The 23,845-nt window shown below is 42.5% G+C and overlaps 1 protein-coding gene across 1 annotated transcript; it reads right to left on the bottom strand.

The window, feature by feature from the left end:
- On the bottom strand, positions 1-23,845 carry LOC140755665 (GTP-binding protein 2). The gene is made up of 19 exons (XM_073090976.1): positions 23,467-23,845; positions 15,704-15,821; positions 14,940-15,086; positions 14,030-14,456; positions 12,702-12,834; positions 11,874-12,086; positions 10,833-10,926; positions 9,706-9,821; positions 9,146-9,310; positions 8,282-8,446; positions 7,528-7,637; positions 7,107-7,230; positions 6,100-6,214; positions 5,584-5,738; positions 3,098-3,269; positions 2,160-2,248; positions 1,550-1,645; positions 981-1,108; positions 1-178 (listed from the first exon to the last, which is right to left on the bottom strand). Exons 2-19 carry the CDS (start codon positions 15,816-15,818, stop codon positions 136-138), a joined length of 2,607 nt encoding a protein of 868 aa, XP_072947077.1. The 5' UTR covers positions 15,819-15,821; positions 23,467-23,845; the 3' UTR covers positions 1-135.

Genomic DNA, 23,845 nt, shown 5'->3' with positions numbered 1-23,845 from the left:
TAGTTTTCTAAAAGTCAGCTACTCTCAAATTGTTAAAATAAAGGTATATACTAGACGTATAGTAAAGACAGTTATTCCCAATCTTTTGAGGCCGTACGGCCTTCCCAATAAATCCAATTTTGCATGACATCATCTTCAAGGTACGTAGGGAAAAACTTGCGTGACTCTCCCGATAGCTCTGAAAAAGTAAATACAATCATTCATTTATTCAGTGGTTAGAGATGTATGCTTGGGATTTTGACTCTGGATATTGAGGTCGAATTCCAAACTTTGGTTCTGTTCTCTGTTCTCATTTCTCATTAAATTTTAATTTCGAGTTTCGAGTATAAATAATAATTATTAATAATATTACTAACACGTAACCTATAAGTAACTTTTACATGGTATATTACGTAGTTTTTAATAAAAAAAAACAATGTGAGCCGTCACGGGACGCCTGGCAGATGTGAAACATCGATATTATTTTGTAAAAGTAATATGCAGAAAAGAACATATTGTGATAGGAACTAAATATGTCATAATGATAAAATAAAATATTACGATTTTTGCGCATGGCGACGCGTCGCCACACCGTACACACACGGCATGCGTCGCCACGCCAGAAATCGGTTTGACGTGCGGCTATAGATGTTTCACATCAAAATTTTTTTTTCAACAAACGAATCTTATCTAACAAGGATATATTTTAACAGAATACAACCCCCCAGTAACAATTCGATCCCCAAGGGGTTGCAATCGCCAGTTTGTGAAACATAAACATCATCATTTTTCAACCTGATCCCCTTGAAGTGCCGAAGTCGACCTCCTAAGAGTCTCAATTCCCAATTTGCAAAACAACGCACTATTCTTAACAAATTAATTAATTATTTATTTTTTTCTTAACATATCTCGAACTCCACTTATAACAAATTCGACTCCTGAAGGCTCACAAGTCCCTACTTTAGAAACAATGCACTTAGGCCTATACTTTCACCACTTACCGAGTCCCAAGCCCAGCGGTGAACAACATACGTCGCCCTCTCACTAGATACTCTGGGCATCTCGCGAATCGGAATACTACGGAAGCCGATTCGCCCGCGCGTAGCTCGTTGTTGGGCGAGAGGATACCCTGAAGGATAAAAAAAAATACATTGTATAGTACACATACCCATATAGAAGGTGATAGAACCCTTCGTGGTTCGACTCCCGCGGCACCATCGCCACACCTATTTCTGTTATAACAGCAGTGTAGCGCTGCTGTGTTCTGGTTTGAAGTGTGGTAAGAGACATACTTATCCGAGGCGTTTCAGCTTAGTCCTCAGCTAGCGGCGCATCTGTGGCCGACCTCAGGTAGGATTCTAATCCTATCTGGGGTTGATTACAGATGTCCATGGGCGGTAGTAGCCACTTACCGTCAGGTGGACTGCATGTTCGTCTGCTACTCCTATATTATAAAAGAAATATGGAAAATTTGTAGATTTCTTTACATATGTATGCGTGTATGTGTTTTAGCGTGTTTGTTTGTGTGTGTTACGTGTGTGTGTGTGTGTGCGTGTGTTTGTACTCTTACCTCAATAATAGCAGTCTGCCTGACATTCCCGACGTGCACTGAACACTGGAATCCCGGATAGATAGCCGTGGAATGCCTCAGGACGTGTACGGACGCCTGGAACAGATATATTGGTTATAAATAGAATGTGGGAACGAGAGAACAAAAACCGAGTGAAAATAATCGATTAATACTCGATTTTTGAAATTGGATTGAAAAATCTCATGGTTATCAAAACATTTAAAATTAAAATCACATAAAAAACGATCAAATAATCAGTTTAAAAAGCAGTCGTTATTAAAAACTTGATTATTACAATTTTAAAAATCGATTATTACATTAAAAATGATTATATTTTCACATCCTTTGTTGACCCACTGTTGAGCACGGGTCTCCTGTCAGAGTAAGGCGTTTAATGCAATGTCGAGTTATCACTGTTTTATTTTTTATTTAAATAAGTTATTTGTATGGAGTTTCTTGCGCCGCTTCTTCTCCATAGCGAAATACATTCCGAAGCGGTGGTAGTTTGTTGACTTTCAAAAAGTATTCTATATGAATCAATTTTGAATAAATGAGATTTGAATTTTGAATTAGTAAAGTTTTTTTATAAATATTAATATTTTATAGTCACCTGGAAATATATACATCCCCGGGGATCATTCGGATCTTCCAACAAGACGTCGTCCACACCCGAATACGAATCTCCATTTTCTTTCCCATCTGTTGAAAGAAATGTGCTGCAATATTATATTTATCATAAAAAATAAACTACGCTCTTTATATATAGGGTGGCACAAAACTGTAACGTTCGCCAGTAACTGTCTGTATTGCCGATGGCGTTCTCAAAAGAATACGGACCAATGACTCCTGTCGCACGAACAGCGCACCAGACAGTGACTTTAAGTAGATATAATGACTCAACAACAGCAACAAGCCTCAGACAAACGCAGCTCTTAAGGAGAATATTCGATTGGAATGCGAAGTGTTATCGGCGGAAATCTTAAGAAAAGTCGTGGAAAATCGGTCGTAAATTTGTATCAACGCTAGTGGAAGACACTTGACAGATATCATATTTTCTAATTAGCAAAAAAAAGTCACAGGTCCTGGTAAACATTTCTATTACTCAAAATCACTTTTTTTATTCAGTATAAAAGTTATAAAAAAACAAAATAGGGTGATTAATTTGCGCCACCCTGTAGATAGCCCCAGGCTGTATTCACAAATGACCCCATTTTTTAGTAGAACTCTTTGTAGTTAGACTGCGGCGGCACCACCGCCGCCAACCCATTGCTGCTTCGTAACAGCAGCATTAAATATTACTGTGCTCTGGTATGAAGGGTGTGATGTGCTGGGTAAGGGAGACACTTTTCCGAGTCCAGTCCAGCTTAGTGCTCAGGGGTAGTGGCGTATCCAGGGCCGACCTCAGGTAGGAATATCTATCTGGGGTTGATTACAGATGTCCATGGGCGGCAGTAGCCACTTACTATCAGGTGGAGTGCATGCTCGTCTGCTATTCCTATATTATAAAAAAGAAAGACAAATTATAAATATTAGAAACTTAGTACTCACCATTCTTCTGTGTCTCCTCATCGGATTTATACAGATTATCCTCGATCTGTATATCTTTAGTCAGGCTGTTCTCCACGTTGGCGATGTCTCTGTACAGATTCTTGTTTTTCCTGCGCACGTTCTTTTTGTTTTTTGTGTTTTCCGCGGTTTGTGTGTTCACTTGCTCTGGCGTCTGTAATGGGAGAATGTTATAAGTAAATTATATTGAAGAGATGGAGTTCAGAGTTAGAGAACCGTTTCATATTCTGTGGAAAAAGTATCCGGGAATAAATAACGGTTCGAAAACCCTCTAATGACGCTAGTGTATCAAACGAGTGTGTGTAAACAAACTTAACAGTTGTAGACTGAAGTGTGCTCCACCTACATAACGCTCACAAGGCACCGCAGCTCATTAAGCACCTCCCTAGTACTTGGGGCACCGATCCTCACACCCCATACTCCCCCTTCTCTCCCGTTCCCTGGAAAGACACTTACTCCTGTCCCCGTATTTCCCCTCAAACCCCGCACTACACTCATCCTCGGCACTCTATTTTTCACGCAGTCCCGATCCCCCGAACAGGGAGCGCGGCGCGTGACGTAGCGCGAGGCTGTCCCCCCTCCCCCCTCCCCCCGCACTCACCCGCGCGAGCAGCACCATGCCGGCGCGCAGGGAGCGCGGCGCGTGACGTAGCGCGAGGCTGTCCCCCCTCCCCCCTCCCCCCGCACTCACCCGCGCGAGCAGCACCATGCCGGCGCGCAGGGAGCGCGGCGCGTGACGTAGCGCGAGGCTGTCCCCCCTCCCCCCTCCCCCCGCACTCACCCGCGCGAGCAGCACCATGCCGGCGCGTGACGTAGCGCGAGGCTGTCCCCCCTCCCCCCTCCCCCCGCACTCACCCGCGCGAGCAGCACCATGCCGGCGCGCAGGGAGCGCGGCGCGTGACGTAGCGCGAGGCTGTCCCCCCTCCCCCCTCCCCCCGCACTCACCCGCGCGAGCAGCACCATGCCGGCGCGCAGGGAGCGCGGCGCGTGACGTAGCGCGAGGCTGTCCCCCCTCCCCCCTCCCCCCGCACTCACCCGCGCGAGCAGCACCATGCCGGCGCGCAGGGAGCGCGGCGCGTGACGTAGCGCGAGGCTGTCCCCCCTCCCCCCTCCCCCCGCACTCACCCGCGCGAGCAGCACCATGCCGGCGCGCAGGGAGCGCGGCGCGTGACGTAGTGCGAGGCTGTCCCCCCTCCCCCCTCCCCCCGCACTCACCCGCGCGAGCAGCACCATGCCGGCGCGCAGGGAGCGCGGCGCGTGACGTAGCGCGAGGCTGTCCCCCCTCCCCCCTCCCCCCGCACTCACCCGCGCGAGCAGCACCATGTCGGCGCGCAGGGAGCGCGGCGCGTGACGTAGCGCGAGGCTGTCCCCCCTCCCCCCTCCCCCCGCACTCACCCGCGCGAGCAGCACCATGCCGGCGCGCAGGGAGCGCGGCGCGTGACGTAGCGCGAGGCTGTCCCCCCTCCCCCCTCCCCCCGCACTCACCCGCGCGAGCAGCACCATGCCGGCGCGCAGGGAGCGCGGCGCGTGACGTAGCGCGAGGCTGTCCCCCCTCCCCCCTCCCCCCGCACTCACCCGCGCGAGCAGCACCATGCCGGCGCGCAGGGAGCGCGGCGCGTGACGTAGCGCGAGGCTGTCCCCCCTCCCCCCTCCCCCCGCACTCACCCGCGCGAGCAGCACCATGCCGGCGCGCAGGGAGCGCGGCGCGTGACGTAGCGCGAGGCTGTCCCCCCTCCCCCCGCACTCACCCGCGCGAGCAGCACCATGCCGGCGCGCAGGGAGCGCGGCGCGTGACGTAGCGCGAGGCTGTCCCCCCTCCCCCCTCCCCCCGCACTCACCCGCGCGAGCAGCACCATGCCGGCGCGCAGGGAGCGCGGCGCGTGACGTAGCGCGAGGCTGTCCCCCCTCCCCCCTCCCCCCGCACTCACCCGCGCGAGCAGCACCATGCCGGCGCGCAGGGAGCGCGGCGCGTGACGTAGCGCGAGGCTGTCCCCCCTCCCCCCTCCCCCCGCACTCACCCGCGCGAGCAGCACCATGCCGGCGCGCAGGGAGCGCGGCGCGTGACGTAGCGCGAGGCTGTCCCCCCTCCCCCCTCCCCCCGCACTCACCCGCGCGAGCAGCACCATGCCGGCGCGCAGGGAGCGCGGCGCGTGACGTAGCGCGAGGCTGTCCCCCCTCCCCCCTCCCCCCGCACTCACCCGCGCGAGCAGCACCATGCCGGCGCGCAGGGAGCGCGGCGCGTGACGTAGCGCGAGGCTGTCCCCCCTCCCCCCTCCCCCCGCACTCACCCGCGCGAGCAGCACCATGCCGGCGCGCAGGGAGCGCGGCGCGTGACGTAGCGCGAGGCTGTCCCCCCTCCCCCCTCCCCCCGCACTCACCCGCGCGAGCAGCACCATGCCGGCGCGCAGGGAGCGCGGCGCGTGACGTAGCGCGAGGCTGTCCCCCCTCCCCCCTCCCCCCGCACTCACCCGCGCGAGCAGCACCATGCCGGCGCGCAGGGAGCGCGGCGCGTGACGTAGCGCGAGGCTGGCGGACTGTCCCGCGCTGACGGCGGCGCACCGCACTCGGTTGCGGTGGATGGTCGCCACCGTCGTCTGGACGAACTCGCCCGTGTCCAACGGTCCTGGGGGACGGACAAGTCAACTATATAAACCAAGTATATAAAACTTTTCTTAATAAAGCGGGCCACATTAATAAGGTTTTTTTTTAAAAACACGTTTCTAAAGAAAAATTTAAAAAAAATGAAAAGACGGACGACAGGAAAAAAAGCGACAGAACAATTTTAACTAAATCTCAAATCATAGCACATAAAAAAATGTGTAAAAAATTATGTGTTACATCGCCGCTCAACTCCGACCTATGCTGAAAATACACTGACAAATTTTCCCAAACATTCCAAAAGTAAAACTTTCAGCATACATAACACACTTTGCCCAGAGCAGTGGTGAAACGTGCCCAGCAAAAGGACAGAAAATCACACTTACCTATGATCAAATCATCCCCTTCGTACAACTGCCCCCTCGCTAGCAGACCGCCCACAACGGGCCCCGTGGAATCCCCGACATGAAAGATTTCGTCGATCTGGAACTCGCAGGTCTCCTGAAAAGAAAAACATATTTTCACACACGTTTTAGGTTTCCGTACCCAAATGAAACTATTACTAAGCCTCCGCTGTCTGTCCGTCTGTCACAGCGCTCTATCTCATGATCCCTAATAGATAGACACTCGATTTTTTACATAGTATATATGATGGTAGCCGCTATAACAACTAATGCTAAAAATGAAAAAATATCTTCAAAAAAAATGGGGGTCGCCAAGAAACTGCTATTTTTCGATGTTTTTAGCTGTATCTATTAAACCGTAATAGTTAATTTCTTTCAATGCAGTTATTTTTATGGCTATGATTAAAAAATCTCACAAAATGTTGTGACTGAAAAGAGTTCTTGTTACTGGTATGGTTGGTTGGTAATAACGGCAACCTTTTACTGGTTAACTGGTTTTTATTCTAATAACGATTAAATGGTATTTGGTAATTGTAATGGTATACACGATTCTAACAGCGACTGAATGGTAATAGTATTGGTAATGGTAATGGTATACACGATTCTAACAACGACTGTATGGTAATGGTATTGGTATTGGTAATGGTATTGAATACGCGCTGCACTAGTGGCTGCTGGTCACGTACTAACTTATGTTAATAAAACTAATTTAAATAAAGCGATTGCGCGTCTATTGCAACTATGCAAAAACGTGTATCGCTGATCTGTTCGATTGTGCAAATCCGAACAGTGACAAAGACAGGGAAGGGGTGAAAAAATCAAGAAACTCGTGTGATGTAATCTATCAATGGCCGCTAATGTGAATAACCAAAAGAAAGCGTTGCTTTTTACACTAAAATCTGTAAATAATATTCACAATTGACACCATGCATCATGCAAAACAAAAGCTTCTCAAACTGGGCGGTGGGGGTACAAATTTAGGGACTCACATCTTCAGGTTTCGCTTGTACGTCGACCGTGGGTGGTTGGAGAGCTAACAGGTACGCATGGAGAGAGTTCAGACCCATGCCTCTCACACAGCTCACCGGGAACACTGGCACTATCTCTTGTTGGCTGTAACAATTGAGATTTTCTTAATAATATAGAACATACTTTTCCGAGGCGTTCCAGGTTAGTCCTCAGGAGTAGCGGCGCATCTGTGGCCGACCTCAGGTAGGAATATCTAATCCTATCTGGGTTTGAATTCATATGTCTATGGACGGCATCACTACCATCAGGTAGACTGCTACTCCTATATTATAAAATAACACACTTAGATTTTTCCTATAATAATTACTACATAAATATTTTCTGATAAAAATATCCTTTGGCCACAAAACTTTAAAAACCTTGTTATAAATGTATACTTACTCATTTTCCTTATTATTTTTGTCCTGTCCAATATCAATTGTGTCCAAAATAGATTTCTGTGGCACCACGCAATTCCTGGCTAGATTCTCATCTGTTATGAGCAGCGGTTTCTGAAAGAGAAGAAACTTTGAGAAACATTGACTTACTAATGGAGGGCGATAAAAACGTCCGACCAAAAAGCGCTAGAAACAGGCTACAATAGAGCATTATAATTAATATAAGTTTATATTTATAGTGTAGGGGGTCTTCATAAATAACGTGAGGCGTTTGGGGGAAGGGGGGAGGACGGTTATAGGTTTCCACATAATTGTTTTTTCGCAAAAATAAAGGAAAATTGCGAGTAAATAGTGTTCAATAAAATTGCAAGAAAATAGTGTTAAGTAAAATTGCAAGATAATAGTGTTAAGTAAAATTGCAAGATAATAGTGTTGAGTAAAATTGCAGGACAATAGTTTTAACTAAAATTGTGAGTAAATAGTTTTAACAAAAATTGCGAGTAAATAGTGTTGAGTAAAATTGCAAGAAAATAGTGTAAGTAAAATTGTAAGATAATAGTGTTAAGTAAAATTGCAAGAAAATAGTGTAAGTAAAATTGCGATTAAATAGTGTTGAGTAAAATTGCGAGAAAATAATGTTAAATAATTTTGAATAAAATTGCTAGTACTATGGCCTAATCCTTCTCGGTCTGAGATCCGACCCGTGCCCAGCAGTGGGACAATAATGGGTTGATGATGATGATGAATAATTTACGAACCTTATTAGCGCCATGCAGTAACCTCCCGAGCCTATCGACCAAGGCGTTGACGGCAGAGGGCGCTAGTTCACACTTGTTTATCACGGTGAAGAACGGCATATCCAAAGCTAAGAGCAACCCGATGTGCTCTTCGGTTATACGGGTTATGCCGGCTGTGGATGAGATCTGGGGGCAAAATATTTGTATAAATAACTGTTTGTAATGATTACTGGTGTATATGTTGTGTTATGTTGAGATGTTATGAAGACGCAAGTTATCATGATACTCTATAACACGTTATCATTATATAAAACCCAGACAATATTTTTCAGACAAAATAAAGTTTGTAAGTTGAAAACCAGCACGATATATTCCCATGCTAGAAAATAGCACACTATATTGCCACGCTTCAAAACACATGCTATATTTCCACGCTATTCCTCACACTATATATTAACGCTATAAATAGTCCGCTATATTCCCTCATTACAAAACAATACGCTATATTGCCACACTATAAAATAGCACGCTTCATTCCCACGCTATAAAATAGTACGCTGTACACCCCAGGTTATAAACAGCACGCTCTAAAATACCACTCTGTTCCCTCGTTATAAAAAATAGCGCGCTATATAACGTTATAAACAGTACGCTACATTCCCATGCTATAAAATAGCCCGCTATATTCCCACGCTATAAAATAATACTCTATATTCGCTGGCTATAAACAACATGCTATATTCCTACGATATAAAAAACCACCCTATGTTCCCCGGCTATAAAATAGCAAGCTATTTTTATTTGTACTCAAGATATATTACGTTATACATAGCACGGTATATTCCCACGCTATAAAATAGCACGCTATATAGCGCCATCACTCACCACGATCATGGCGTAGTGCGGCGAGTAGCCGGTGAGGCCGTGCAGCGTGGTCCGCTGGTACTTGCTGTGGCCGGCGAGGTCCAGGAACGACACCAGCTTGGCGGACCGCTCGCCGATCCGCTCGGCGGTCATCAGCTCCGAGCAACCGTAGTTTACGACGTTGCCCTGAAAAAATGGTTAGCGAATAGTGATTGCATTGTGAAAATTTGAACTGTCTACCTACTACGGTTCAATAGGTAAAACGAAAAACGTCGAAAAATAGCAGTTTGTTGTATGGCGACCCACATTTATTTTGAAGTTTCTTTTATTTTTATTATTTGTAGGCCACAATTATAATTATTCTGTTAAATTATAATTAATGAAATTTCAAGTGTCTATCTATTATAGTTCAAGAGATAGAGCCCCATGACAGACTGACAGACAGCAGAGGCTTAGTAATAGGGTTCCGTTTATACCCTTTGTGTATAGAACCTTAAAAAAAAGGTGTAGCGGCGGTACATCTGAACTGAAACCACTAAAGAAATTATTCTACCATTAAATAAAATATGATGATGGCTTACCTGGGCATCGAACCCGAGTATCTCGTGGCTGAGCGACGACGTGCGTCCACTCTTCACTTCGTGCAAATGTCTGAACATGTTCAACCGGGCACTGCCTCGACCATTATCCAATTCACCTGAAAAAATAATATAAAAAAATAGGTAAATATAATAAAATGATGAAGAACGAAATCATGAAGAAATACTGATATTTTTTATAATATAGGAGTAGCAGACGAGAATGCAGTCCACTTGATGGTAAGTGGGTACTGCTATATCATCTGTAATGGTCTGTGGGACATCTGTAATCAACCCCAGATATATTTTGTGTGATAGCTGAATATTTATTAATGAGTTATTTTTTCCTTATTATTGATGACATAAGGTCCGTCACCAATGTTTATATATTGTTTTTAATTTTTTTTACAAAATTTAGAAGTTTGGTCGGTTGTCATTTCAATGTAGAAGAGGGGGAAAGATTCGCAATTTCGCCAAGGGTAGAATGATAAAATTGCTAAAAATCTGCTAATATATTTAAATAAATAAATAAACGCTTTCTACACTCACAGCCCCACACTAGGATTCCCTGTGTCGTGGGTGCCATGGACACACACATAGACAAATACACAAACACCCAGACCCAGAAACAGAAATCTAAATTCATCATTTAGATATCTGTCTGGCCAGAAATCGAACCCGGGACCCTTTGCGCGTCAGACCGGTATGGTGGCCGCTCCGCTCCGCCACGCGGTTCGTCAATATTTAACTTGAACATAAATAAAAATAATTATTTGTAGCAAAGACTACGCCCAAAAACATAGTTTTTTTTTACAAAATTAAAACAACAAACAATCTAAATTATGGGTATCATTTCTGGGTCTGGGTGTTTGTGTATTTGCCTGTGTGTGTGCATGGCACCCAGGACCCAGGGTCCTGGTGTGGGGCTGTGAGTGTCGAAACCTTCATGGTTTTTTAAGGATGCAAATTTGCACACGTATGGAGTTTCTTTCGCCGCTTTTCCATAGCGAAACATCTTCCGAAGCGGTGGTAGATTGTTGTCTTCCAAAAAGAGTTTTATAAATCAATTTTGAATAGATTAGAGATGAATTTGTAAACTTAATTTTAATATTATGGTAAAATTTATTTACCTTGAGTCAACACCCCTATCAGGGTGGATTTTCCGGCTTCGTTGGCCCCCATCACGGCTACACGAAGCTCAATGCTCTGTTGCGTATCTGCCAACTGACAAAACATACTTTTTAATATTAATTTAAATCAATTATATAAAAAATGTGTGAAAAGAAAATATCCTTAATGAAATGCCATGTTACTTTCCATACTTAAACTACAATTTATAACGATAACCCCACCTGCTATGGACACTCTCGCTAATACACCAGGTCCTATAAGGAACAACGCCATCTGTCGGTGACCTTGTGTTGAAGCATCACTCTTCACAATAATAATACTATTTTTCGGAACCTTTCATAATGTAATATTATTAAAGATTAATATACATGAGAAGCGCAAGGTAGCACCAAGCACCTTATTACACGCTCTCACTCATCCGTTTTCAGTATCTTATAAGAAACACCGCCATCTATCATGCCCGGCGCGCACTATCTAAACATTATTAATAAAAAAAGACAAACCCGCTGAGGTTCTTACTGGATCTTCTCAGTTGAGGTCGCGTTCCGATCCGGTAGTGGTTTAAGAAACAATATTGTAACTGACAAGTAGTTTATAGGAAACAGCACCATCTATCCCACGTTACGCATACTAACCTTCCGTATATAATCCTCGGCGACGGCGCGATGCGGCGCCACTCGCCTGGCTCTAGCGGCGACGATACCAGCTCCCAAAGCTCTTGCCATACTCCTTAGTGCTTCAACCGAAGCAGCATTACCCGCCTCACTACTTAAGCCCTCTCCACATTCACATCGGCTCCACATTCTCGTTTCTCGTGCTTTACTCGTTCTCGCGATTATATGGAGTGGGCTTTACAATTTTTAAGAAACAGCGCCATCTATCCCACGCCGCGCACACTAACCTTCCGTATATAAACCTCAGCGACAGCCCGATGCGGTGCCAGTCGCTCCCAAAGCTCTTGCCATACTCTTCAGCGCTTCAAGCAACACACTATATTTCATAGGAAACAGCGCCATCTATCCCACGCACCGCACACTAACCTTCCGTATATAAACCTCAGCGACGGCCCGATGCGGCGCCACTCGCCTGGCTCTAGCGGCGACGATACCAGCTCCCAAAGCTCTTGCCATACTCCTCAGTGCTTCTAGCGAGGCCCGCAATGCCCTAGCGCGGAGCCCCCGTAGGGCTCCACAGTCTCGTACGCCCACAACGTACACTGCGTTACCACCGCCGGATCGGAGACGCCATTTCAACTGCGAAATATAATTAATATATTTGAGCATACATAATTATGAGCATTTTAATAATTTAATGGCTCACTTTTTTATAATATAAGAGTAGCAGATGAGCGTGCAGTTCACCTCAGTGTAAGTGGTTACTGGCGAATGGATATCCGAAATCCACCCCAGTTAAGTTTGGATTACTCAATGCGGTTGCCCCCTACCCCTGAGGACTAAGCCAGAACGCCTTAGAAAAGTATGTCTCACTCCCATCGGAGGCATTACAACTTTGAGCTAGAGAAAGATTAGGCCATTGTTAACATGCTGTCCATGTCCAAATTCATGTGCACTCCATAAACATTTAAAAATTTTATTTTAAGATTTCTCAAGTATTCAGGTTTCCTCACGAGGTTTTCCTTCATTATTTAAGCAAGTGACATTTAACTTCTAATACGCACATAACTTAGAATAAACCAGAGGAGCGTGCCTGAGATTTGAACCTCGGACCCCTCAATCAAGAAGCCGTGTTTCCTAACTACTAGGCTACCACTGCTTTCTGCTGGGACTGATGCCCATGCGCTATCATCAGATGGACTGCATGCTCGTCCGCTACTCCTATATTACAAATAATACATAAAACCAACTAACCTGAGTGACTAGATGCTGGAACCGCCTCTCGCAGGGCGACACCAGTTGCAACTTGTACTCGACATTCCCAAAACGAGGTTCCGGTGGTAAGCTGCCGTAGCATTCATCCGAGGAGTCCTCAGCATCTGAGGTACTGGAAACATCAAATGAAAATTGTTTTAACAAAACATTATAGGCCAGGTGATCATGCTTGGGAAGCTGTGCTTCGCTAGTCTCAGTTCACATAGCATACAGGGAGAATTTTTTAAGTCGGTTTTTATGGCGAAATCCGAAGTTACATGGATTAACGAATAATGCTCAAAGGATTTACGAAGCCGATTTTGAGTTTAGCCGGGAATCGAAAAAGTTCATTTTGAAACAGAAAACGCAACTTGTATTATTAGGGCCACTTAAAAAAAACTTATTATTAATAAAGTATTAAAAAAACTTCGAACGCGTGATTCAGTATCTTCAGGCCATCTCTTGACGGGTTGCTGAAACTCTGAATAACTTCTAACAGCGATGTGAAGCACTACTGTGTTTTGGTTTGGGAGTTTTGTAGTAAGATACAAGGACAAAAGACTTTTCAACTTAGTTTTTGAACGTAGCAACGCATCTATGGTCGATATGAGTATTATTTGAAGTCGATTCCAAAAATGTGGCTACTAATCAGTGATGGAGCCCTGTGACAGACGGACAGACGAAGGTTTAGTAATAGGGTTCCGTTTTACTCATTGGGTACGGAACCCTAAAAAGGTGCAAAGGAACTCTCAATTCAAAGCCAATAATTCATTTGCGACTCTTTTAGTGTTGTAAGTCTGTAAGCGATGGTATAGTCCGCGCCAAACTGCTAGTCCGCTCTGAAGTTGTTGCGAGCAGGTGTAGTCATACATTTGCTATGGCGACGCGATTAATTTCTATATTCAGAGCGGACTAGCAGTTTTACGCGAACTATAACTACTTTAATCAGCTAACTTATCAGCCTTATATTCTGAAGTAACTCAAAATATTGTAATACTTAATTAAAATAATTTGAAAGTGGTAGAACCCTTCGTGGTTCGACTCCAGCGGCACCACCGCCACTCCCATTTCTACCTCATAACAGCAGAGTTAGGTGCAGCTGTGTTCTGATTTCCAGTGTGTAGAAAAGGAGACATACTTTTCCAAGGCGTTCCAGCTTAGTCCTCAGGGGTAGCGGCGCATCTGTGGCCGACCTCAGGGAGGAGTATCTAATTTTATCTGGGGTTGATTGCAGATGTCCATGGGCGGCGGTAGGCACTTACCATCAGGTGCACTGCATGCTCGTCTGCTACTTCTGTATTATAAAAAAAAATCAAAATAAAACTCACGTGTCATCACAATACTCGTCAACATCATCAGAATTGTAGAAGAAATCATTATCAAGATCCTCAGCGTTGAAATCACCGCTCAGATAAAAATCATCATTAATACCAACTTTCTCCAACTTATCGATCACATTGTGTATCTTGTCCTGGTAATTCGGGATTTCAACATCATTTTTCCTCTTCGCTTTCTTATAATCATGTGTCAAGTCATTCACGTTTTTCCCGATATCGGTTGGTATTTTTAAAATCGGTTGTGTGTCGGACAGGTTGTTCCAGCCCGGTCCGGTGTCGGTTACGATATCGGATTCGTCCCAAGCGGTGGTCGGGAGCATGTCCTTTCCGGGAGAAATTTTGTTCTTTTTCCGACGGCTCTTCCTACCGGAGTTGCGCCGACGCGGCTTTTTGTCGGCATCGGGTTTTTGGTTCGCATCTGTGAATAAGATTTGTTTTAGAATACAAATAATTGACCAAGTGCGGATCGAACTCACAATCGGATGGTTCCGTACAATCAAGATTTCATTTGATTTTTCATTTTTAGTATTTGTTAACATAGCAAACATAAACAAAACAGAAGTAAAAACATCGTGAAAATTTCTAGTGTCTATCTATTACGGTTCCAGAGATAGATCCCTGTCGGACGGACGGACAGACAGCGGAAGCTTAATAATAGGGTCCCATTTTTACCAGTTGATGTTAAATCAGATCAGATCACTGTCCCACTGCTGGGGCACGGGTCTCCTCTCGGAATGTGGATAAGTCCACCTCACATTTGAACCACGGACCCCTCGATTCATATTTGCCAACCACTTTTCATATTTGCTCATTTACATGCAACATATTTATTTTAAAGGCAAAAATTATTCAATATCGATTATAATTATTTTTTTACAGAACAGGACATATAATATAATACCTTTATCCTTATGTACTTCAATGTAGTTCTCGATGTAACTGCAATCCTTGACAAGCAAGTCTGTGCTGAGTTCCGGCTCGCAGAGGAATGACGATTCCTCTGGTAACGCCTCGTTCTTCTGGTGGGAGCGCCTACCTCTTCTCCTACCTGGAAAGTAGATTATTTCCCAAAATTATGTAGCTTTAAATACATACATACATAAATACATATAATTATTGTTCTAATCTGAAAACCTAGTTAAAATCCGAAAACCTAAAATTGCACAAGGAAAATCATTAAGCCCGACGATCCTAATGAGTAAATGGGACAAAATTATTAAAATCCTATATTGTCATTAGGGCTTGATGAATGTTCATAATTTTAAATTGACCGAAGCGTTCAAAGTGGCAAAAAAACGCGTTCAAAAATACCGTTACATACATACCCAGAAAAAAATATAATTCTATTTAATTTGATACCAAAAAAAGTTTCATTCACTAATCAGCTCGACGAAGGTCGTCCTATACTGGGATCCTCTACTATTATGAAATGCCTTTTCATTTCATAAGCATATTTGCATTTTTTGAGAACACGTAAAACAAAAATTCTTATATGTGGCTCTTCTACTTAGCCATCAGGTGTAGCAACGCATCTGTTGGCAACCTCAGGTAGGACTCTTATCTGGGATTGATTACAGATGTCCATGGGCGGCAGTAGCCACTTACCATTAGGCGGACTGCATGCTCGTCTGCTACTTCTACGTCATAAATAGAAGATTTATTCACCTTTAGGGGCATCTGCATTCTTCTTTTGATTCTCCTGTTCGTTTTTATGTCTCTTCTTGTGGTTTTGCTTATTTTGACCCTCTGAGGGGTCGAATAGACTGAAAAAGGAGTCCATCGTCTGTAACAAGAAGAAAATTATGTTATTTGTTAGATATGTCCCTGCCCGTCATAAGACGCGACTATAACGCTGTTTGTCCACTGCACCGTCACCGAGCCGATACCGATAATTAATGACGGCGCCGAAGTAGCGTACGCATACATTTACTATGGGATGACGGTGCTCGGGTGACGGACGTGCGGTGGACAAGCTGCTATAGCAAATGTATGTACGCTACTTCGGCGCCGTCATTAATTATCGGTATCGGCGGTTGGTGGACAAACAGCGTAAGGGTGCTGCCGAGGTTGCATAAGTGGGATCTCGAACCGCCCGGCTAGCTACCTCGGCAAAGACCCCTGTAGGTGTGGTATAATTTTGTCCTTGTAGTTCCGGGTCAGAATAGGGCTACGGTATCCTCTGCCTGTCGTAAGCGGCTTATAAGGAGACTACCGGGGTTGCGGGCGGCAAGAGTGGGAGCTCGAACCGCCAGCTGCCCCGAGAAAAACGGCGACGACGTTTGCGATAAGTGCCAAGTGTGTAGCTATAGCATAAATTGCACAATGTTCCTATTTACACACTCAATTACTTGCAATACCTTTAGTTTTTACATTTTCCAGTCTTTTAGACAAAAAATAGGCAGACAATTTGCATTAATATATTATTATGTTAAACATACCGACATCAAACGGCAAAGTAGAATAAAAATAGCTTTATCTAAACAGTGACTAATTTGTAACGGGTGGGCGTATTAAAAATACCTATTTATTACAAGAAACGGTAATCTAAAGGTTGAATGACCGTGATGATATGTGACTATTTAGTAAAATAGCATCAAGAAAGAACACTTTGTGGTTCTACTCCGGCGGCACCACCGCCACACCCATTTCTGTTATAACAGCAGTATAGCGCTGCTGTGTTCCGGTTTGATGGGTGTGGTAAGGGAGAAATATTTATCCGAGGCGTTCCACCTTAGTCCTGAGGTGTAAGGGGTAGCAGCACAACTATGGACGAGCTCAGATAGGACTCTAATCTTATCTGGGGTTGATTACAGATGTCTATGGGCTGTAGTAGCCACTTGGTGCTTGGTAAGGGAGACATAGTTATCTGAGGCATTGCAACTTGGACCTCAGTGACAGCATCGCAACTGTGGCCGCTCTGGCAGGTCTCTAATCTTATCTGGGGTTGATTACAGCTGTCCATGATCGGTAGAAACCACTTACCATCCGATGTTACAGGTTGCTACCCGTGAGGACTAAATTCGAACGCCTCGTGTAATAGACACATAACAATCTCACGTGATTAAAACACGCGATATATTTATGCAAAAAAACCGCGCGATTCGATGGAAATTTGGCACGAAAATCACATCAAAGAGATTGTTTTAGCGTTTTTGTATTTGTACTGAATCCACATTATTCGTGCAACATTGGTTGTCCATAAACACCAACCACCAACACAGACCTTTTTTTTCCAGGCGGACAGAAAATATGTCCACCTCCTTCCAAGTTAAGGAAGCTTTAGCTATAGGTAATTCTATGCTGTGTCCCTGTAGTTCCGGGACCAGAATAGGGCTACGGTATCCCCTGCCTGTCGTAAGAGGCGACTAAAAGGGGCTCTCCGGGTTGCGGGCGGCAAGAGTGGGAGCTCGAACCGCCCGGCCAGCAATCCCGGGATGGACGGCGGTATGTGTGGTCGCATACCGTCGTGAACACCAGATGGTGTGGTGAGTTTCAAGCTCACCTGGGCGGAGCCCGACGGGGCACCGCGCTAAGAGGACTCCGGTTGCGTTCCGTTGGAGATCCCGGAGTCCTCTACGCAGCGCCGAAGACGGCCACTGGAGAGGTTTTAGCGCGGTAAGAGTCCCACATAACCTTTTGAAGGTTTCCCCCTCGTTAACAAAACGAAAGGTACTTGTATGCTAATACCATGCCTACGTCAAGCGGTGGGCTTTCCAAGTGTCAGAAAAATTCAAAATATATATATATATATATATATATTTTTTTTATGTTTGTTCGGCGATTTTTTCACGATGCCGCGACCGATCGACATGATTCATACACCATTGTATGTGGCTAGTTTCACAGGGGGTCCCATTTCGAGGAAATTTGAAAATTTCCGCCAGTTTTCCCGGAAAATTGGAAAAACCCGATTTCATATAAACTTGAATAAGTCGAGTATTTCTTAACCAATTTTAATTTTCTTTTTTTCATATGAAAGGGAGTTTCGTTGCGGAACTTTCCTACCTTAACATTAGTATGCTCTGATGATTAGAATTTAAGTTATGGGGTGGAACTCATCATCACTACCCCTGCTTTTTACATATTTTATGACAACTTACCTTCTGCCCACTCAATTCTCATGAATCTTAAAATGAACATTGAGTATCTAAGTTAACATGATATGATGGAAAATTTGACCTTCAACTCATCAACCCTGGTAATGCAGAAGTGCCTCCTGCCTCAACCATACAAGTTAGGCATTTGGAACTTATGGATATTTAATAAAATCGATAAGTTGAGATATATGATGGAACATTTGACCTTCTACTCTTCAACTCTGATAATGCAGAGGTGCCTCCTACCTCAACCATACAAGTTAGCCATTTGATGCTTATGAATATTCAATAAGGTTGATAGGTAGAGATATATGATGGAAAATTTGACCTTCTACTCTTCAACTCTGATAATGCAGAAGTGCCTCCTGCCTCAATCATACAAGTTAGGCATTTGGAGCTTACGAATATATGATGAGGTCATGAGTAGAGACATATGATGGAAGATATGACCTTCAATTCTTCAATCCTGATGATGCAGATGTGCCTCCTATATTAAGTATATAGAATATACATTTGTTGTAATGAAGTTGCTAGACAGAGACATATGATGAAAAATTTGACCTTCAACTCCTTTTTCTTTTCTTAACTATTGAATTAAGGTAGATTGGACCGGTTCACTCGCAGAGTTTTACCACCTTGTTTGATTTATTTACTTATCTGTTCCTACCTAACCTAGCCAATAATTAGTATCTAATAAAGCCTCGCCTATAGTGTTTCGTATTGAATTGGTTAGGTTAGGTTGGAACATATAAGACAATATAAAACTAAGCGAGAAGGGCGCGGCAGCGCCCTGCGAGCGGGTGGGTCCAATCCGTATGAATTCAGACCTTACCTTTATTCATGATCACCTTTATACAATTTTACATAATATTAATACAAACGTTAGCTTATCATCACTAAAAAGTGTTATTGTTTGTTTGTTATCAACCATAGTTACGTAGGACCACAGCAGGTCTGTAGGACCCTCATTCTTTATGGAGATGATTACAGATACTCAAATAGACGGCATCAGTGTCGGAGGTCCGGGGCGGAAAGTTGAATGGAGCCCCCCAAAAGTGTAAAAAGATTATTTGATTTTACAAAATGACAAATGTGTTATAGAATTATTAGTCTGTGATTCGATGACCTTTTCTTTTCGTTATGTGATACACATTGCATAAATTGTTTGGTTCTGACGAGCTTTTTTTAGACCGCCCCTTGACCCAACAATTAAGCCTTAGAAGACGGTATGCTCGTTTGCTACGTCTATACAATAAAGAGCTACTTCATTTTTCGAATCAAAGTTAATTTTTGACTTAGTATAATTTTAATAGAACAAGTTGTCCATCTAGACGTATCATAATTTGGCTCATTTTACAATCGGACGGCAACATAAATAATCGTAACACTGCCAAGTCTATATTTAAGAAAATGCGCGTATTCTAGCTTGTTGTTGCAAATATTAGTACTGAGTTGCTCTTAAAATGTTATTGAAAGGGCGCCATCTATTTTTGCTTAAAGCGATATAGTCCGCGCCACACTGCTAGTCCGCTCTGAAGTTGTTGCGAGCAGGCGTAGTCATACTATTTGCTATGGCGACGCGATTCATTTCTATATTCAGAGCGGACTAGCAGTTTTACGCGGACTATACTGGCTATACTTTACTATGCTTCGTTTTGACTTGGTCTGATGCAAATGAAGGTGATAGAACTCTCAGTGATTCTACTCCGGCGGCACCACCGCCACACCTATTTCTAGCTAATAACAACAGTGTTAAGCGCTGCTGTGTTGTGGTTTGAAGGGTGTCGTGAGAGTGACATAATTACCCGAGGAGTTCCAACTTAGTCCTCAGGGAGTAAATGCATGTGTAGTCGTCCTCAGTTACGATTATTATCCTATCTGGGTTCGACTATACACGTCCACGGGCGGCAATTCCCAATTACCATCAGATGGTGACCTTTGAAGGTGGTAGACCCCTTTGGTTCGACTCCGTCGGCACCACCGCCACACCTATTTCTACCTAATAACAGCAGTGTTAGGCGCTGCTGTGTTCCGGTTTGAAGGGTGTGGTAAGGGAGAGAGACTTTTCCGAGGCGTTCCAGCTTAGTCCTCAGGGGTAGTGGCGCATCTGTGGCCGACCTCAGGTAGGAATATCTAATCCTATCTGGGGTTAATTACAGATGTCCATGGGCGGCAGTAGCCACTTACCATCAGGTGGACTGCATGCTCGTCTGCTACTCTTATATTGTAAAAAAAAAAAGATGGACTGCTGAGACGCGTTCTCATGAAAAATTCGGGATAAAAATTATATAAAAACATTCTTATATAGAAATGAAACGCTGCTTAAAAATTACGAATGAATTCATTCACAACTTTTCGAGTTTTACAGGCACAAACATCCAGAAGTAGTTTTTTACAAAACAAGTGAAAAGTCATTATTATCTGTCATTATTTATTTTCGTGGTCAAAAAACGATAAGGTTATGATATCATACTTTTGTTAGAATTCTTCGAAACATACTTTCGTCATTGTTGATATAATAATATCTATGATAAATGATATATATATATATATGTCTATCAGTGTGTTTGTGTTTACCTTGTGAGGAACTTGACCAATTTAAATGTATTTTACTGAAAAATAGTGAGAATTTTACAATTTGAACACAGGGTACTTTTTTGTTGATTATATTTAAGATTTCCATAAAGCAATTGAAATATTTATTGGAATCATGTCGAGTATTTTGAGAAAATATTTAATGTGTTGCATTAGCAATAAATTTTCACTTCTTTTAATGTTGCAGCAAATTTTTGTAAGGAAACCTACATAGGCACATGCCTATGTGAGAATTCTCTAAAATTCTCAAAGTTGTGTGATCTATTGTATCTGCTAATAGTGTTGTATCTGCTAATCCACATATAGCTGGTATGTCGACCTAAACCTTCCCAATTTCAAGAGAAAACCTTCTCCCAGCAGTGATATTATTATATAAATACAATTTTTCCTTAACATTAACATATTATTGCTTATTTTCAAAAGGGTTGTCCCAAGTGAATTGCTCAATAATAATTGCAATTTACTTATAATTATTTCATCATGAGGTAACATTAGTATGACTCATAGTAGTAAAATGTGTAATAATTTGAAATCACATCAATTAGTCACAAATATTGTTGCCGACCTAAATTTTATAAATACCACTCTTCTATTATAAATTTTATATCACGGCGTGCGTAAATGGACGTTTTACGCACGCTTCGCGTGCGCAAAACCCCCATTTCCGACCCCGTAATATAAAATTTTATACAACACGCGGACGAAAAATGTTTTTCTGACTCGTGTGATTGCAGTCCTCGCCTGCGGCTCGGCCTGCAAACTCACACTTGTCAGAAAAAAATTTTTCGTCCTCGTATTGTAATGTACTATTTTGTGTTACCTCTACACATCCTCTACATTAAAAATATAAATAATAAAAAAAAAGTTTAAAACTCTTCACTCTATTAAAAAGAAAATCTAATTGAGAACTTCCTCCTTGCATATTAAAAACTAGCTGTGCCCAGCGGTTTCACCCGCGTTAAAAAGAAACACGGGAACAGCTAGTTCTAAAATATAAGTAGCCTAAGTTACTCCTTATTACATTACCTACCTGCCAATAAAAGTCCTGTCAAAATCGGTCCAGTAATTTCAGAGATTAGCCAGAACAAACAGACAGACAGAGAGACAAAAATTGTAAAAAATGTTATTTTGGTGTATGTACCATATGTGTATTCATATGCATGTAGTAAAAAGCAATTATTTCAATATTACAAACAGACACTTCAATTGTATTTATATGTATAGATAATGCTGGCATAAATGGACATATTTGAAGTCATTTTGAAGTATAAGAAAACAAAGAGGATTATGGCGGGAAACGGCTGATAATGAGGATGATGTATGGAGGTCTCAAAATTCATTCTAACTAACTAACTCAAATCTTATGTTTAAGTTACCTTTTACAAATAATGAGTGGTGTGGGAAAATATCATGAGGAATCCTACATGGCTAAGTATCTAACATAAAAACATAGATTAGTAAAGATACTTTGCCGCCTTGAAATTGAATTAAGCCACAAACGGCTTATTAGTAAGTTCTTTTTTCTTTCTTTTTGTTCATTCTTGACAAATAAAAACATTTTTAGAGAAAATTTACGAATAAATAATTAATACTGCGTAATTTACATAATAAATAAGTAATTATTTCAAATATTTTAGGGACATTTTAGCACGGAGACGTGGCAAAACTTTTTTACGCAACTATTTCAATTCTCAAAACTGGTTACATTTTCTTGTTAGGAGTGAGTAATCTTTACTAATCTATGTATAAAAATAAGGATTTTACGGAGGAATAAGGATTTACTGGTGGAGTTTGACCTAAACCCTTCTTACTCTAAGAGAACTATGCCTAGCAGTGGGATAATAACGAGAGATTGGTAACTAAAGGAGAAAAGTGGTAGGACCCTTTGTGGTTCAACTCCAAAGACACCATGGCTACACCTATTTCCGCCTTATAATAGCAGTAAGTGCTGCTGTGTTCTAGTTTGTAAGAGTAAGAGTAACTTATCTGTGGTGTTGCAACATATACCTTGGAAGGTAGCAAAGCATCTGGAACCTAACTCAAGTAGGACTCATAGATTAGTAAAGATATTTCGCCGCCTTAAAATTGAATGAAGCCACAAACGGCTTATTAGTAAGTTCTTTTTTTGAATTCTTGACAAATAAAAACATTTTTAGAGAAAATTTACGAATAAATAACTAATACTGCGTAATTAACGTAATAAATAAATAATTATTTCAAATATTTTAGGGATATTTTAGCACGGAGACGTGGCAAAACTTTTTTATGCAACTATTTCAATTCTCAAAACTGGGTACATTTACTTGTTAGGAGTGAGTAATCTTTACTAATCTATGCTTTTATATCATAAAAAAGGGCTCAGTTACTCCCGTAATTTCTAGTTACGCTTAAATGCAATATTAGTTGTCTATTTGTTTCAGTCTAATTATGCAAATGGCATTTACTTTCAACAATCGACATTGATAACAATAAAATTGATATGAAGGTTATTGTAAGTAAATAAAGTTGAGATAAGATAAGGTTTTATTGTTTATAGCAAACAATAAAAAGTAAAATAAGACTGTAACGTAATGGGAAAATAATTAAGTAAGAAAATATTTATAATAAAAGCGCGCGTTATTTTCGCGGGCTACAAAATACAGATAAAAATTATTATAGTTTTAAATTATTGAAATGCAACGAAAATAATAAGTAGTTGTTTTTTTTTTGTTTTAAAAATAGACCAAGGGTACTCACAGAGTCTACCAGCTGTTGACTAGGTTCAAGGTCACAGTAAAAGTGCTCTTGCCAACACGGCGGACACAGTTGTTGTGAATAAACAATCTGAACACGGCCAAATTATTAACAATGACGTAAGAACAACAATAATATTTGCAACTGTTCAAACAATTTTCACTATCACTCAAGCCGTTGTAGTAACGTTACTCCAGTCTCTAAGTAAATGTTACAAACAAAATGCAATTGTTCAAACCCAATTAGATGGGCGATAGCTCGGATTTTGAAACTATTGTGAAATTGTAATGCGGGAAATACCAATGCAGCTTCATGATATGATGAAATATTTTGACATTTTACTTTTAATTTTGAAGGGCTTTTGCTTGTATTCAATAGGTGA

The sequence above is a fragment of the Epargyreus clarus genome, unplaced genomic scaffold (genome assembly GCF_041222505.1).
Source record: "Epargyreus clarus isolate Ecla_fem2 unplaced genomic scaffold, WU_Ecla_fem_2.2 ptg000033l, whole genome shotgun sequence".
NCBI lineage: Eukaryota > Metazoa > Arthropoda > Insecta > Lepidoptera > Hesperiidae > Epargyreus > Epargyreus clarus.
The sequence above is the reverse complement of the archived record's forward strand: the minus strand, read 5'-3'. Positions and strand labels throughout refer to the sequence as shown.